This window comes from Ammodytes marinus (genome assembly GCF_949987685.1).
Source record: "Ammodytes marinus genome assembly, chromosome: 8".
Classification (NCBI taxonomy): Eukaryota; Metazoa; Chordata; class Actinopteri; order Uranoscopiformes; family Ammodytidae; genus Ammodytes; species Ammodytes marinus.
The window spans coordinates 6,130,319-6,148,757 of record NC_137212.1 but is presented as its reverse complement, the minus strand read 5'-3'; the positions used below and the strand labels follow the sequence as shown (position 1 = coordinate 6,148,757).

Below are 18,439 nucleotides of genomic sequence, written 5' to 3'. Positions count from 1 at the left end.
TTGTATAATATTATTATAAGCAGTCGAATAAGGGGTGAGAATGAATAAGCCAAAATAAATAATAAATTAATGAATGAACATGAGCGTAACTGACTAAACAACCAATAATATTCAGACAATTATGATTGGATAATTTAAATACAATTTCATTGGTCTAAGGAAGGAAGGCAGGTTCACTGCAGTGCAAAGTTAAAGGAGGGACGCAGAGTTACACTATAGTACACTATGTTACCTTGCAACATTTTGCAGGTCAAATGATAACCTTTTGAGACCCAGAAAATATGCTATTTAAGGTCATGATGCAGAAGCTGTGTTTGAATAGCTCAGGCTTATTTGGCCACATTCTGTCTCAACCTGCTACAGTGTGCGTGAGAGAGAAACCCCCTATTGCCATATTACTGATCTACTGGAGGCAAATATGATGGGAGAAATGCTGACTAGACGGGTTGGAAAGAGTTCATTTGGATATGACGACAGACACGTTTTAGGTAAAACTACTGTATTTATAATGTTAAAAGTTGATCTTTTTAAATGTGATTTATTAGGATCAATATTACCAAACACACCAGAGTGAGAGCTAATCTTCCTGGAGTCCGAAACATAAAATATGTATTTATGTTTTTTATGTATTTAATGTATTTTAGTAAATTTTTCCACTTCATGTAATGTAATGGACAATAACGTTGTATTATCTTATCTTACACACAACAGACAAGCACGTGTTCAACATGTCAACAAAAAAAATCACAAATAATAAACAACAATAAATGTATATTTTTTAATATTAAAAGTTGCTCTTTATCTTTACCTGTGAAGTCATGTAGCTGTGGTAGTGTTTCCATGACGATGCCGATGAGTGGCAGGTAGAGCATGGCGACCCGGGCCTTGACCTCGGGGTCTGCGTAGCGCGGGTCAGAGTCGTGGCTTGACAGCAGGTTATGAACCACACTCACCACCTTCTTATGGAGACCAAACATCCTGCAATTAAACAGCAGAAGAAGAAGAAAAAAGAAATGAACAAAGAGATATATAGTATTTAACTTAAAGGTGCTACGAGGAACTTTTAAATATTTCTGAAATGGTCGAATATTTTCGTCTGATGATCATAAATGACATGTAACGGCAAACGAGATAATCAGTGTAAAGAATGCTGTTTTTATATAGTTTTTCTTAATGCCTTTGTCATGGGTTATGACCCACACTCACCCCCTTTTTATGGAGGCCAAACATCCAAATATGAAACAGTAGAAAAGAAACAGTAGAGAAGAAAAGAAGAAGACTTTCATATATTCTCTATTCATTACACATAAAGTCAAATCTAGAATAAACACACTTTTCAGAAGGTTTTTCATTTCTGTATAATAAATCCTTCCTTTGATTGGTTTCCATGTCGTATTCACATATTTTGAGATACAGTCGTTTTTATTCCATGAGCAGTAGGCCGTACTCATCAACGTTAAAACTAAATAATTTGTGTAATAGGCCTACATCTAGAATATATGAACGTTTCACTTTTTGAATGGACTTTTTCATGATATTAAAAATGTTTTAGATGCATCTGTAAAGCGTGAAGAGTACAATGGATAAGAGAACAAGAGAACTAACCAAGATAATGCTGCATAACCATAACTCACTCTTGTGCTTGTACAGGCTTTATCTCACACCGACAGATACAGCAGCTCTAACCAGAGAATACCCCTTTTCTTTCCCTACAATACTTGGCTGTTTATTTTGTCACACACAGAGACCTAAAACAAACACATAGACACAATGACCGCCATCCTTAAAACGACAAGACCTTCAATTATCACTCCTTAATGCCTAAAAGTCAACCATCATTTTGAGCCTTAAGACAGATGAAACTGTTTCCTTTTGAAGCAAAATGTGTACCCCCCCCCCCCCAAACCCCCTTCCCTGAAATCTCTTTTTGTCTTTTGCCATGGCCGTCTTTGTAAATAAGATTGCTTTCTAAAGGACCTACCTGTATAAATAAAGTTAATTAGAAAAAAAAAATATGGGGGCGCCCTTAGCTCAGTTGGTAGGGCGTCCCCCCCATGGGCCTCGGCCAGCAGCGGACCCGAGTTCGATTCCAGCCTGCGGTCTATCTCTGCATGTCACTCCCCTCTCTGCCCCATTTCAACTCTGTCTCTACACTATCAATAAAGCATAAAAAATTACAAAAAAATATATTTGAAAAAAATAAATAAAAAAAAATTATTAGTGAATACCAACCCCTCGTTTTCTGGGTCGAGTATGACGGACAGTTCAGACAGGACGAGGCCGGCCAGGAAGTGTTGCTCTCTGAAGGGGACCGACAGCTCAAACATGTTGGCGATCTTCTGGTCCTGGACGTGTGTGGAGAACCCAGAGCTCTGTGGGGGTAACCAGATAACGGTAGAAAGAATGTTATTATTAGTAATGAATATTTTATATGATTACTTTAGCTGTAAATAAAGCAAATACGTCTTCTTTTTAAAGATTTTTAAAGTATCTTCAGTAAGGCTGAGCCGAATGCTCCGAAGCTTAGTTTGTTGCCATGGTAAATCCACGTCCAAATCAGTGTTCAATGGCTAATCTTTATGTCAAGGAGTGGTGGAAACATTTGATTTGACAAGACAATCTGCGTTTTGAATGGACTTTTGTATACTTCAATACTTTTAATGTTTAAGTTGCTAGGTCCTTGCCAGTGTATGATCACTCAGGCTTAAAGGTGCTGTAAGCGGAATGGTTCTTTTAGCTAACTTCCTGTCAGTTGCTGCAGTTAGCAGTCCCCTCGCTCGTCCCTACGTCACCACATCAATGCACTGCGGTCTTCAAGCAGCAAGTTATCTAGCATCATCTCAGATCCATAAGTGTGATAAAACATGATAAAAACCATCAAAACAGACATTGGGAAGGATTTTTACCTGCTCCGCCATTGTAGGCGCATACACATTCACCCATCTGTTGCTCTGGCGTGCACCGGCAGTGAGACCATGGAGTGTATATAGTATATATGAGTGAGACGAGAGTCGGTTTGTAGCGTTCTCTCTTCTGATTGGATACAAATTTCGGGATACTACAATAAGTTTATTTGCCGATTACATGCAAAGCAGCTGACTGAGAGATCGGCTTTATGAAACGCGCACATTATGAAAGTGATCACTGTATAATAATCACTGAATAAAGAGCGATTTTACACTTACATTAACATAAATAAACCGCTTACTTCACCTTTAAAGTCTATTTGTGTGCAGGTGTTACATTTAAAAAAAAAAATAAATCTGACCTGTGAAGTAGCTGAAGACACAGAGGGAGAGGGAGAGGCGGGCGGGGTGAGCAGACTGCAGGGCAGGTTGAGGGTGACGTAATGCTCGTGGCTGCAAACAATCCTCAAGAAATCAAGTCTCAAGGACTCCAGGGTCGGGTTCTGTAGGGCGTAGAGCTTTGTGGACACCTGGACAGAGGAGAGAGAACGCATTACTGAAATGCAAGTGAAATGTGTCATAACCACAACAAATAAAGAGTGGGAGTATGTGATGTGTGACTGAACTATTGACATGCCATCACACATTAGTTCTTGATCTATTCCTAATGCTGTGAAGAAGCCTGAAAGCACAAGCATATAGACAAATTGGACAATATCGGTCAGTAGCTTCAAATGAATATCAATACTAAAGGGAGCCTGAATTTGTTTAGTAGTCAAACACATTCTCTTGCATACATCTCACACCCCTATCTGACTGTTGCTAGAAGTTACTCATTTAGGCTTGCTTTTCACCTCACTTACACCAATTCGTTATTATGAAAGAAAACAATGTATAACGTTTATGTATATGTAATGTATGTATTCTTAGTAAGGCATTTACCTGTTTCCAGTAGGCCCTGATGAGGGTGAAGACGAAGCCTCGGTCCATGACTGACAGCAGGTCGTTGAGGAAGAAAGCCAGACTGGTGTTGAGTCTCTCCACCAACTCTAGGTCCTGAATGGAGGAGATACACACAACTTAAAATGTTTGGCAGTTTTGATCAGAATTTCTGCTTTATTACATTGAAGAAAGTCAATGGCAATAAAATCAACAACATGAAACATTTTGTTGGTGCTTCTTGAGCTCCTGCGCCAGTGTCAGGGGGGCGACACCAGTTTCTAAACGCTGTTATACTTTTGAAAAACGTTGACTCATTTGTACAATCCAAACATTCCCTGACTTCCCTTGTATGCACTTTATCTCAAAATCCCCATGATGTCACACAAATTGTCCATTGGGGCTGTGTTATACCACAAAAGACTTCACCATTTATTTACTAACCTTCTGGAAGCGAGACACGATGTCTCCAGCGATGGTGCTGACCAGAGCTGTGATGTCGTCCATGAAGCGTTCAGGGAAGCGGTTCTTCCTGGGAGACTCCAGACGCTCAGAGAAGTACAGGTGGTGGATGATACTCTTCACCTGTGGACGGGGACAGCAGGGTTTAGATGGGACAGGGGTTATATGGGATAGAACATGAGATATTGTAATGTAAGATAGTACTGAACTGTAGTGACTGTTTTGGAACTATAGGACACATGTTCATTGAATTCAAAGATAGGGCTGGATATCGTTCAACATTTTCCGATATTGATACAGATAGCAATAGCTTGACTTCTATACAGGTCACTGAACAATACTTTATGAAACCCGTTTTAACAGGATGACATTAGACAGAGTGGTAAAAAAAAAGTTTTATTTTCCAGCTGCCTGGTATCTTTACAAAATAACAATATATAAAACTTTATACTGTATAAACTGAAATCGAAGTAACTGCCTACGTTCACTGACATTGAATGACAAGACATTTTCGACACCCGATTGTATTGAGGCATTTCGGTCTGTGCCAAAAAAATATTGAACGTTGATACCCAGCCCTTGTCGAAGCCGTTTTTTTTTTGTTGGTATAAACATTTTTCTTACCATGAGTTCAAAGAAGAACCAGGCCTGTTGCAGAGCGCCCTCCCGAACACTCCCACTGCTCACCACCCACTGAAGGGCCAACTCCTCATGGAAGAGCTGAGCGGGACAGGACAGCAGCGCGGGACGGGCCATAAGGCAGACAGAGACAATGTGAGGCATCGGGAGAAGTGCTATGTCCATGTTAAATTCAAATAAACTATAGTCTACAATGTTGTTAACAGATTACTTAGTTAATGTACTGGAATCAAAGGTGAATTCACTCAATCAGGTATATGACATGGAGTTAGGGTTGAGTAGGTTTAGGTAGTGATTAGGAAATTCTAGCATTCTCTATATACTGTATGATATGAAAGAACAGTCGAGTAGAGCTTCTGCAGCCCCAAATCTGAAAATTAACTTGATTAAAGAAAAAAAGAGGTTTAACATTATATTTATACATTACAGTGAGGGTTAACAATTCGACAACACTCGTAAAAAAAAATTAAGTTACATTTATGTGCAACTTTAAAATTTTTGAAATTATGCAAAATGTAATAAATTTAATTTCCTGATATTAGTATACATTGTATTAGGTGTTGATGAAAATATTTTCCTGTGTTTTTTAGTGATGGAGAGAAGTATTTATGTGTCTTTGTTTTACTAACATCAATAACTTTAGGTGTTATTTACGCAAAACCAACATCCAACACTGTCTGGCTAACTCCTTGAATCTTGTCCAGGGTCTGGCAAGTCTTCCTCAATCATGTTGACAAGATTAAAAACGGGCAGGTCTCGATTTATAACCAAACTCAGAATCTAATTATTCTGATTTATATATTACTTTTTGCAGCGTGGATTTACTTGAAGGATAATCTTTGCTTCTTTAAAGTAATCAGTATTGAATAGGGCCCTAAGAAAGGAGACTTCCCAGACTAAGTTAGCCAGACTACAACCAAAATTAATTTCACGTATAGTTAAAAAAAAAAATGTTAACAAGAATTAAAAAAAATATATAAAGTAAATAAATTACATTTTAAATTTCAAAAATCCATAACACATTCTGGACAAGAGGCAGATCATTGACATTCAGCATTCAACAAGACGACACGACCACCAAACACCATATCGACCAATCCAGCGGCAGCACACACACAAACACACACATCTCCACAGACAAGACAGACAGACAGACAGACAGGTGAGGAGGCGGAGACAGAAGGTGGGCGGGGTTTGGCGTGGCTCCTCCCCCGGTGCGAGTGGCTCTACCTTTTTTGTGGGCAACCGTCCCGTTAAAGTTTGCAAGAAACTGGCGCTCTCTGTGTGCGAAGACATGCGATTGCCACAGCGCTCCATGGCCTATATGGGTGGAATGAATGGAACGGTGACAACAACAAGGTTAGTGGAGAGAGGCAACGGGAGCGTGGGAGTTGTTGCAACTTTTTTCCTCAACAACACACAAGGAAAAAATGTGTCTGCTGGGTCACACGCACACACACACACACACACACACACACACACACACACACACACACACACACACACACAAACACAAACACAATCACACAAACACATGAAGACACAAACAAATTTGACACAGGACAGGGCAGTAACACATGAAGTGTTGCAGCCATAATCTAAAACAGTCATATGAGCAGGTAAGCAAATTGGCTTCATAAAGGCCTATGAGATCAAGGTAAGACATTGTATTGGTTCATTTTCCTTTGATATTACAAACAATGCTTAATGATTAATGCTATTTTGCAACACTCCAGGTGAATACAATACTTCAGCAATGTAAAATGCCATATGGAAAAAATCCCTCTTCAGTATTAAATAAATTAGTTATATTTAGTATTACAGTATTAAAGTGGTAAGTAGATTAACAATGTTCCAAGCCAGGTTAAATTGTGTTAATGTAGGCGCTATGTAAACACAAAATGCCATTTGTTTTCTTAATAATCCCTCATTTTGGAAGTAGAGAGAAACATAGGCTTCTGTCATGACAAGTCAAAACAACAGAAGACATAACATCACATGAAGATGGGAAGTGAAGCTCACACACACGCACGCACGCACGCGCGCACACACACACACACACACACACACACACACACACACACACACACACACACACACACACACACACACACACACACACACACACACACACACACACACACACACACACACACACACACACACACACACACACACACACACACACACACACACACACACACACACACACACACACACACACACACACACACACACACACACACACACACACACACACACTCCCAGATATTCCATTCTCCAGTGACAGAGTTAATGTGTTTTAGGGTTAATAGAACGTCATGCAGGGTAACTACAGTAGCTGATAGTGGAGACTGTGAGTTTAAAGCAGAGAGAATGAAAAACTGTGTAGAAGCAGAAAGGAGAAAATGAAATGGATGAACTTTAATTAAAAAAATAATAATCTACTCTACTGATGAAAATGATATCTAACACTAATCTTTTTCTCTACTATATGCCAAAAATATTCTGTAAAATATATATGTACAGTATATATATACATAAAAGATCCCTCTATGTCTTGGTTTTGGGCTCAGCAATGTAAACCCAGAACGTCAGGCAAGCTTGACATAGAAAGAAAGGGTGGCTGTCTACTGTGTTTGAGAAATTGCTGCAATAAAAATAATATTTAATAAAATGAATAAAAAAACCTGGCACTATAATATTTGGATTTAGACAATGAGTCTCTTCATGCGAGTACTGAGAAAAAGGGAGGTGTTAGATGAGATAAGTGAAGAGGGATGAGACCTGAGACTCTAGAGTGAAGGACAAACTGTCATGGAGGCGGCTGTGACTCCCATACATGAGGGTTGGGAGGGTTGTGATTTAAAGTTCGGCAGAATAATGTGATATTCTGGAGTTTTGGTCTTTTTATGCCTTTGTGTTACAATAGTCATGTTGTATATGGTTCAGAAAATTCTCTAGCTCGGAAAAACTTAGGGACATAGTGAGATGACTTAAAACCTTAGAAAGTAGCTTCAGAATGAGGTTGAATCTATAAAATGTGATCATGACATCAGAACATACACTGTAAACTTTAAAGGTCACCTATTGTGCAAAATGCAGTTTTCATGTTTTAATTCTTTTTTAACATTAATATGGGTCCCTGGTGTGTCTAGAGACTCCCAAAGTATAAGAAAAAACAATCCTCTTTTTTGGGCTTTTTGTAAGGCAGAGCTTAAAGAGACAGGCTTCAAAACAGAGATTTTCAGACAGAGGCAGAAAATAGGACATTCAGCAATGGCACTGTGAGAAATATAAAAGGTTTTTTGGACACTCCATCATTAAAACAGTTTCTACAACACACCCACATTGAAAAAATCTACCTGAAATTTTGCATAATATGAGACCTTTAAAATACGCATTAGGGACGACAAATATGCCCCAAAACTCTCACCATTTATTCTGTAACTATGTTTAAAAAGTACACAAATAAACCAAAACTCCAAATATCCCAGTATCCCTTTAAAGGTGAACAGTATAAGCGTGAGTGAGTGAGTTGTTGTTGTTTTGCAGTGAGGCAGAAGTGTAGGCAGGACGGGGGCATTCATTAAAAACCACCTGCATGGTTTCTGGAGCTGACCCGGGGCCGGATCCCCAGGGGGCGCTCTTACAGCCCATGGTGTGAACCCACGAGTTGGACCGGTCTAAGCCCTTTAGTGTCAGTGAGCCAAGGTCATAGGACGCAAGGCAGGGAGGCAGCAAGGAAGCAAGGGAGCGAGCGAGCAGCACAGGGGGAAGGAGAGGAGGAGGGAAGGAAGGAAGGAATAATATGACAGGTTAAAGAGGTTCACAGCAAGTCAGGACTGCTGGAAGATGCAACAAAGGAACAAACAATAAAAAGGTTAGCTTGTCAGTAGATTAAACACATTGTCTTAATAGATCTCTCCCTCCCTTTGTGTGTGTGTGTGTGTGTGTGTGTGTGTGTGTGTGTGTGTGTGTGTGTGTGTGTGTGTGTGTGTGTGTGTGTGTGTGTGTGTGTGTGTGTTTGCGTGTGTGTGTGTGTGTGTTTGTGTGTGTGTGTGTGTGTGTTTGCGTGTGTGTGTGTGTGTGTGTGTGTGTGTGTGTGTGTGTGTGTGTGTGTGTGTGTCTGTGAGCGTGTGTTTGTGTAACTTCCCCTCCCTCCAAGACAAGAGAAGAAAGGTTTAGTATAGTATTAGCAGCAAACGGGAACATTCATCAAACAAGGGGGCTGCATTCAAACACTGTTTAGGTACTTTGGGGTTAAATCAAGACATGTTTGAAGGAGGAAATCACATTATTTACAACACCACATACATCACAATATACATTATATATATATACACATTAGAAATAAATAGTAAAAACTGACGAGCTATTCATAAAAAAAAATATAGAACTATTAAAACAATGTGCTATTGTATCTTCTTGACATCATCTGCTTTCCGGTGCTAGCGTTAACTAAATATCTCTTGTGCCTTTCGCAACCTGTGCACACTGAACATTGCATGTATATGTTTGTATGTGTGGGTGGGTGGGTGGGCAGAGATAAGATGTCCCCTTCTTGTGTGTACGCAAAAGGCTATACAGTTTACGTGACGATAAAATAGTCCCCCTGGGTCACTGTACACATGGAAGGCCTCTCTGCCGTGATGTCACTGATGGTAAGAACCATACTGTACATTCAGTGCAATAACCTTACCCATGAGTTTGTCTAAATTTGATCACGAATCAATGGGAGGTGACGGACAAGTGCAATGTTAAATATTTATCTTCAAGATCCATATGAATGTTGCACAAGCCAAATATTGCAATAGGTGCAATAAGTGTCCAAAAACCATCCACTATGTCCATATTAGGAATTGATATGATACCACATTACATTTTTGAGTTTAAGTACATATTCTCTACCCCTATTGACAGAAAATCAATTAAACTCTAAAAATACTTCCAGGCTCATGTATGAGCGTAGACGGCCCTTACCTTGCTGCCTATGATGGCGCGGACCTCGTCGTCAGGGGAGGTGGGTGTTCCGGAGATGTCAGGGTTACTGTTGCTAAGGCTTCGGGAGCGGTTGAGGTTGAGGCTGGCGGGTCTCTGAGCCGAGCGAGCCATGGTGGCATAATGCATGGAGCCTCCCAACCCTCCTGGGCCTGGGACAATACAAGGAGAGAGGGGTATGAATATAACCTGGATCCCTGTAAAGTTGACCAGTTTAAAACGTTGCTGAAAAAGACTAATTTTTTTGTATTGGCCTTTAACAAAAGTTGCGATTTCGAGACTCCTCCCTTAATTTTTTTTTTTCATGTATTTTTTATGTTCTTTTGTATTGTATCTTGTACAGCACTTTGGTCAACTGATTTTAAATGTGCTATAGAAATAATTTTGACATTGACTTTGTATGGGACAACTGGAATGTGATGGGAATAACTACTGAACTACTACTACCAAGCCAAGGTCAGGTCACATGATGGTTCCATGTTAACTCTGCTCCCAATCCACACATTTAAAAAGGTGGAGTCAGCAATTGTTGTCGAAATAAATGGTTTTCAAAATCTCTCTAATATCTCCTCATGATCTGCTAAAAATCCACACAGCCTTGGCTCTGTTAAATGGTATGTAAAGAAAGGGGGCCACAGTAGCTAGCAACATACTCTTTCACAGAGCATTAACTTTAACACAAAAATAAATTCAGCGCACACACATTACGGACAGGTAGCGGATCGAGAAGAGATATTCACTGACATTGGCAAAAAGTGATGTTGACAACAATCATTAATAAATGCCTCTTATCAAAAAGCCAATGTATCCTAACACGATACTTCCATCTTGCATGATGTGAACTCACTTGTGAGAGTTGCATAAACTTGGATATTCATAAATGATTATGGTTCGAAGCAGCAAACCAATGTCAATAAGCAGTGGATGGTTTATTAGCTAGTATGGGACAATTGCAGGAAATCATGTACCACACATGAAGAGCTCTACCAAAATGGAATATTACTTAAAGGTGCAGTCAGCAAAGTCAGCAGTCAAAATCACTTTTTTGTAAAAGAGGGTATGTAAATTGAAGGGGCCCACCGTAGCTAGCAACATGCCAGTTCAGAGAGCCTAGGGTGTGTATGTTTATTTAGCCCACGGATAGGTAGCAGAGGGTGACATATTCACTGATTTTCACAAAAAGTGATTTTGACAACAAGCGTTCAACAGAATTGCTGACTCTACCTTAAAATAGCTGAAAGTGACTTTGATGTTAGATGAAAGAACAATTGCACACAGGTTAAGATGGACAGTGGTGATGGGCCATATCTACCTGTTAAGGATGATTTGGGGTCTGTGTACGGCAGGCAGAAGACAAAATAGATGCAGGAGGGTAAAAGGCAAACGATAAAAAAAGAAAAATTATGGCAGGCAGGTTTGATTATAGACAACCAGTGAGTTGAGGGGGGTTGGATGAAGTCAATTTATACTGTAAGGAGAAAACTGAAAAACAGACATAGAAGTTGCTGCCAAACTGTATTTGACAGCAGGATACCTGGGGAAGGTGTGTTGGGGTCGGTGCTGGGCAGGCGGAAGACGTAGTGGACGTAGGAGGACAGCAGGCCGTTGCGCCCGTGCATGTCCTGGCTGGTGTCCAGGTATTTGTGAAGGCGGTTCACTATGGAGGCTATGACTTCAAAGGACGCCTGGCCCAGATTCACTGGAGAGAGAGAGAGAGACACACACACACAAAGTGACATAATTACAAAAAGGCACTCATGGACTAAAAGCAGTGCATATACTACAAAGTTACAATATAATGCATGAACAGGTTTGCCCACCAAAATAAACTATACAAATACTTTTTGGGGTGTACTGATTCAGATGGCACGTTACATGACCTTACATAAGTTTAATTTTTAAGTGCATAATATTGTTTAAGACAACACTTTAAGTTTATTTTAAGATTTAGTATGTGGTAGGTAGTGACAGCGCAAAATACAAAGGGCATTGCAATAATGAATGAATTTGTCTTTCTTGGCAGGCAGATACAGTGGTGACAAACCCGAGCTTAAAACAATAAGTTATGTAGCAAATTACAGTGCTGTTGGCATGACCACATTTAGGAAAACTTTTAACCTTGATGTAAAATCATAATTTCTATGAATAAAAAAAAATCTTAAATTGAAATGGCACAATTGATACCTAACTCTTCTTGACAACTTAACCATCAGCCCCTAAACTGTTCGAAAACTAATGTCTGATCCCTGACAATTTTTATTTATTTATTGGAGGATCAATCATGTTACATTTTACAGGAAGTAAGACAGTTCTCCATTTTCATTGTTTCTTAACCAAATAAAAAAATGTATAAACATAAAAAAAAGTAGCAAAAAGAACATTGCTGAGTAATATCCTCCCTGATACCTGGCTATTTATTGACGTGTAACATATCCTACCGATCTGCCCGGCGATGACAGGCGGCCTGACCACCAGTGCCACCAGTTTGTCCAGCAGCAGATGGAGGAAGCGGACCACGGGCTCCAGCTGGGAGGAGTTGAGTGCTGCGATGCTGGCCTTCAGCTCCGTCTCCAGGTTGTTCTCCATGATGCGCATGTCTCCGATACGCACCGGAAACATGTGCTCGTCCAGCGCATGCACCAACGCAAAGAACTTATCTAGATACTGGTCCTGGACGGGGGTAAATGGGAAGGGGACAGAGAGGGATAGGGGAGGGGTTAGGGTAACATATAGTGAGAAATTTGTTGGCAAACGAAATACAAGAAAACGCAGGGAATGGGGTTATTAAAAGAGATGGATGTAAAAAGATCAGAAGATAATTATAATTTTTTTAAACAGTGTTAAAGCAACAGTGCGTAACTTCTGCCGCCCCCATGAGGAATTCTGAGTAATAACAACAACGCTGTCGGCGCATCTACATGAGGTAAGCCGTCAGTGATCGCGCATGGATTATGTTCCTTCTGCTGTACGTCCAGGTTTTTTCTAAGCAGCAGAATCAACAAGTGAAACACTTCTTGGGCACTTTTTGGGATTTTTATTTTTATTTTGTGTCATCTCGTTTGGCGATGGCTCGATTGTGACATCATTCATTTATATGAAAAAGTTACGCACTATTTAAAGTTAGGTAAAGTTGAATTAGAAGAAAAAAATGGGGGAAGAGAGTCGACAAACTACAGTAAGCATGGAACCCACTTGGAACCCACTCGTCTTTCAAGTTGGCTCAACGAGTGGAAACCACAAAACGAAACATTGCCACAAGAACACAGCAGTTATCCAGCACGTCTAATCTGCGCCAGCAACAGTTGATTTATGAGCACATTAGTGGCAGTTAGGCTCCTAGGGACCACAGTCAAGCACTCCGCACCCCCAGTCCACACACACAGAGAGATGGTAACAAGTGTGTGTGTGTGTGTGTGTGTGTGTGTGTGTGTGTGTGTGTGTGTGTGTGTGTGTGTGTGTGTGTGTGTGTGTGTGTGTTGGAGCAGACCACAGTAAATTACAGGAGAGGCGAGCTTCACCCACTAATGAACTGGTGCTGGAAAGGACTTAGGGTCTAAATGCGGAAAAAATATACACTGTGTTTTTTTTCTGTTGAAATTTTTAATTCTAAGCTTTATGTGATGCTTATGGGATAATTCTCTGGCAACTGAAATGACAATAAAACTGTTCTTCATTCCAGTTTGGAAACGTAGAAATAATATTTTAATTGTACAGCAGCACATTCCTTATGTTTAAATATATACAGATTATAACAACAGGGAATACTTGACACGGTAAGCGAATGAGAGGTCATGGAGTTTAATTCCACTCTAAAACTGCTGTATAGATATTGTTACCTGCGTGTGGATTGTTGACACGGTGACCACATCCACATTAAATACTCCTCGATGGTTGTCCACCCACTTCATCCCTGGGAGAGGAACCTGAAGTACAACAACACCAGAGCAAATAAAGTAAATGCTGTATTGGCAAAATTTTAATTTAACAAACATTGAAAATGAATGCACAATGTAGCACAATTCTTTTCCCTGAATAAAACATTACTCAAAGCAAGAGCTGCAAGGTTTAAAATATATCCTTACTTAATTAATACCTTTGTCATAGTTTAATTGAAAAATGCATACTTAAAAAACATTTGAATAAAAGAAAGTGTCTTACATCTGGTGAGAGAACAGAGTAGGATTGAGGTGGTTTTTCCAGAGACACGGGCAGACAGAAGTGTCCCGTCCGCAGACGTCCATTCTGCAGCATGGGGATCCACTGCAGACACAGGGGGGGAAATATAGAATAACAGAAAATGATAATAGATATAATAATAATTGATGGGATTTACTGTAAATAGCGCTTTTTCTAGACACTCAAAGTTGCTTTATAAAAATGCAAAAATACAAAATACTCAAAATGCAGAAACCAATACACACACAAAGACGCTAAAATGAGATACAGAAAACAAACAAACTCTTTTCATTAAGGTTCATATTCTTAATGTATTCGTTTTCATATTTGGCTAAAATGCTATGTGTGCTGCATGAAAATCAAGAAAGACTGAGATAATCAGCCTAACTGTTTGAAATACACTTGTGTATGAAGACATCTACCGGTAAGTTGACACCTTATGACTGCATGGAGATTGCAATTGTGAGTACAAATAGCTGCAAACAACATCAACAAAAAACGTATGTGAACCAGTGTCTGTAAACCTACCGTGTATCCCACAGGAGTCTCCAGAGGTGTGTTCTGCTTCTGCTGACAGCTGACGTGGTAGAAGGTGAACAGAATGTGGTGGTGGTCTGACAGAGAGGCAGGCAGCTTGATCTTCACTTCATCATGGAAGTCTGGGGACCTGGGGAAAAGTGGAGTGGAGAACGGTTAGGATTAAATAAGAGTATGCTTCAGTTAATACTGTGTTGTTGTTGGTCTTGTTCTTTTAATGTATTTTGCATTATTTTTACATGTAGGAAATACAGCTTGCACTCATTCAAAGTAAATTATAATAATATGAAACAATTCTCACTCTTCAATAATAGTGTTAAAAAGCTGTTTTTATTCAATATATAAACAGATTAGAAAGGACAATCACCCAAAACAGATTATATAGTACATCGACAGGCAATATGCGTCAGGCTGCCATCTCAATGTCATTCGGGCTAAACCAGACCAGAGTTCTAATTATATCTATATTGACTACGGATCGCCACATTGCCTGAACACTTTGGGCCGGTTTCACAGACATGGATTAAGCCTAGTTCTGGACTAAATTGTACTTTCAATGGACAATCTCCATTCAAAATTCCATTTAGTCCAGGACTAGGCTTAATCCATGTCTGTGAAACCGGCCCTTTATGTAACCAAAACAATGTCTGGCTTTAGTCAACAGTGTAATGGTGACCCATTGGAAGTCTATGAAGGTTGAACTGTTTTGCTCTACTGATTGCATATGTGGTCAGTGCCTCCTCAATACTGGATTGCACTCCACATAACGTGATTTCCAAATGGGTGCAAGTCTGTCATTACTATAGGGTCTGGCCATTGCTTTTCCAAAAAGACTTTAACACAACTCTTTTCTTGAAAAGTATTGAGAAGTTTTCACCATGCTCTAATATTCTAGCTAGATTCATAAATTTGGACAGACAAAACAGACAAACAGGGATTCATAAGTGTAAGTTACTTGATCTAAAAATGAATTAAATATCACTTATAACAGCTAATCTATTTACAGTAACTAAGGAGGAAACTCAAAAGGCCAGTTCTCAGTAACAAACTAGGATCACCTTAAAATTGGATATTACAACAACTGCTTTAAAAAGGTCACAGAAGGGCCTGTAGTTCTATTGGGAAAAAAACATGTTGTATATTGAGCAGAACAAAGAAAAATCCTCAAGGAGAAACAATATAAAGAGCACTTTTTTTTCCAGATCACAAACCATTTCTAATAAAAGATAAATTTTCTTTCATTGTTCATCAGGTTCTCTTCATATGTTCCCTGAAGACTTTTGACAAAGAGAAATATTGTGCCATTTTCTGAGTGAAATGAAGACTGTAATTGGCCATTACCTTACAAGCACTCCTAAGGCTTTTGATTAAGCCCCCGATGCACGACTGTCCCGGCCACAGTGGTACATTATTCACAGGTTGATTAATTCTAGCCTTGAACGTGTGACCCCTGAGTGACAAATGACGAACGGATGGATGTCGTAAAGTACTTTCTAATAGTGGTGATAAAATATTAGAGACCCCTCAGCTCCTATGTACAGATGGGAGAAACTTGGGCCAAGGACACCACTTGACAATATCCAGATGGCTGATTCAACTTAGTCTTTGAGGAATGCCATCAAAGGTGTACACGGGGATGTTTATATTGATGGACAATGTTTGTGGATTGAGTTTGTTTTGTTTAGCTAAGAATCAGACTCAGACTTGCAGACCTCACAGTTAACAAAACACTGACCATAGATGTCATCACATCAATAAAGGTGGAGCCGGCGATTCTGGAGAACGCTTGTTGTTAAAATCATTTGTTATCAAAATCAGTGAATATCTCCTTATGATCCGCAACCTGTTCGGAATGTGTGTGAACTGAAGTTAAAGGCCTACTTCACCGGTTGGAATATGAAGGTGTATTGAACTCGGAGATCCTATTTAGTATAAATATGCAAATAAAATTGAAATTAGATCATCTTAGCCTGAGAAAAGGCAGAAAGAGTGTTTTATGGTCTCACTGTCTAACCCTACAGTTTCCTTACTGTGACATCACAGTAAGGGTCAAGAATAACAGGACAGCTGGGCCAAGGGAAGACTAAGGGAAGACTGAGGGAAGAAAAACCTCATTCATTATATTATATTATTATTATTATAATAGTTATTTTATAATGATAGAACGCTGGTTCCGTATGGGTGAAGTATTCCTTTGACAATTTGGTGTTAATACACAGCCTAGGCTCTGTAAACAGGCATGCTGCTAGCTGCGGTGGCCCCCTTTGTTTACATACCCTTAGTGTACACACTGGTTTACAGAGCCTAGACTGTGTATTAACACCAGATTTTCTTTCAGAGCAAAAAGTACGTACAGGTAGAAGATTTGAGAAGATATTTACTATTTTTGATAAAAAGTTATTTTGACAACAAGCATTCTCCAGAATCGCTGACTCCACCTTTAATATTGTAATTCTGATAACTGCTGGACTGAATGAAAATGCATTATTGTTTTTGGGATATTTGTGTATAGTATAGTTCGCATGCAGCACGATATAGAGACTATTGTAACCAAAGGACGCCAACAGACAAAGAACTCACCTATTATGGTACACCACCGCAGTATAGGCTTCTTTAGCGAAATCTGAACAGCTGGACTTCCCAAATATCACCTGGGGGATAAATTTTAACATTTATGACGTCATAAAGCCAAGTTAGGATGAATTATGACTATTTGTCAACATGTATGGAGGACATGCACACAGCTGTAGATAATGCATTACTGTTAGATTGTACAGCTTTTTTTATACCACCACTAAATTTCAATATATTTTAATTAATTATTCCAAAATCAATAGTTGTCAACATAATAACACATATAGATAAAATGGCAGAATAGACTAAGATCCACTAAAAAACAGCATTTTTGTCCTTATATCTAATAACTCCTCATAAGGGCGTACCGGCATTGCGTTGCTTGGATCCTCTCCATTCATAAATTGCACTTTGACGGTGATGTTGCGAGCGGAGCCTTGGCGGTTGGCGAAGTTAAGACTCTGAGCGTTCACATACAGCAGGTTCCTAGAAGACACACACAAACACAGAGGACAAAGGCACATCAAAATTTATGTCATGTAGCAAATGTATAAAACTCTCTGGGTGTCACTTTTTGACAAAATCAGTGAATAAAAAATATGTAGAACCTGACCCCTGATCTCTTACTCTGATATCTAGACCAAGTCTTTTTGAAAGTGATTGACCCAGTTACGTTATTATTGCATCAGATTAGATTCAAGAGGGCAAGGCCACCAGAGTAGGTAAACCATCTTCTAATTGGTTAAAAACGTAGGCTTGGCCTGTCAACAACAATGAGACCTGCTACCAAAAGTTTAAAAAACAAAAACATTAAGTGGAAGGACAGGGGGTGGAGAGTTTGACTCATTGCATAGGGATACCATCTGTGTAAAATGTTAGATGAAAATGATTATGACAAACAATGTCATAATCACACCAAAAATGTTTTGAAAGTTACAGGATAGACCCCTCTAGAAGGTGAAACACAAACTTAAAAGGTACTTGACGGTTGTGTGAGGATCACCAAAAAGCATTACCATTGTGTAAATTATACAGATGACATTAAAGGTGGAGTCAGCGATTCTGGAGAACGCTTGTTGTCAAAATCACTTTTTTAGTCAAAATCAGTGAATATCTGTCAAACAAAACCCGGAAAAAATCTTGAAATCCTGATTTTGACCAAAAGTGATTTTCTCCAGAATCACTGACTCCACCTTTAAAATGCT

The 18,439-nt window shown here is 39.4% G+C and overlaps 1 protein-coding gene across 2 annotated transcripts in view; it reads right to left on the bottom strand.

The window, feature by feature from the left end:
* dock7 (dedicator of cytokinesis 7) overlaps positions 1 to 18,439 on the bottom strand; it is a 69,128-nt gene that overhangs the window by 23,348 nt on the left and 27,341 nt on the right. Inside the window, exons 15-30 of one of the 2 annotated variants that reach the window (XM_080032051.1) lie at positions 17,603 to 17,720; positions 17,241 to 17,311; positions 14,652 to 14,790; positions 14,106 to 14,207; positions 13,784 to 13,870; positions 12,386 to 12,617; positions 11,482 to 11,646; positions 11,260 to 11,280; positions 9,930 to 10,099; positions 6,177 to 6,266; positions 4,932 to 5,027; positions 4,290 to 4,430; positions 3,849 to 3,962; positions 3,269 to 3,436; positions 2,233 to 2,372; positions 809 to 978 (exon numbers count right to left, since the gene is read on the bottom strand). In XM_080032051.1, coding sequence (XP_079888177.1) covers positions 809 to 978; positions 2,233 to 2,372; positions 3,269 to 3,436; positions 3,849 to 3,962; positions 4,290 to 4,430; positions 4,932 to 5,027; positions 6,177 to 6,266; positions 9,930 to 10,099; positions 11,260 to 11,280; positions 11,482 to 11,646; positions 12,386 to 12,617; positions 13,784 to 13,870; positions 14,106 to 14,207; positions 14,652 to 14,790; positions 17,241 to 17,311; positions 17,603 to 17,720 — 2,024 coding nt within the window. The remainder of the gene's footprint in view (positions 1 to 808; positions 979 to 2,232; positions 2,373 to 3,268; positions 3,437 to 3,848; positions 3,963 to 4,289; positions 4,431 to 4,931; positions 5,028 to 6,176; positions 6,267 to 9,929; positions 10,100 to 11,259; positions 11,281 to 11,481; positions 11,647 to 12,385; positions 12,618 to 13,783; positions 13,871 to 14,105; positions 14,208 to 14,651; positions 14,791 to 17,240; positions 17,312 to 17,602; positions 17,721 to 18,439) is intronic. The other variant, XM_080032052.1, reaches the window with a different exon arrangement.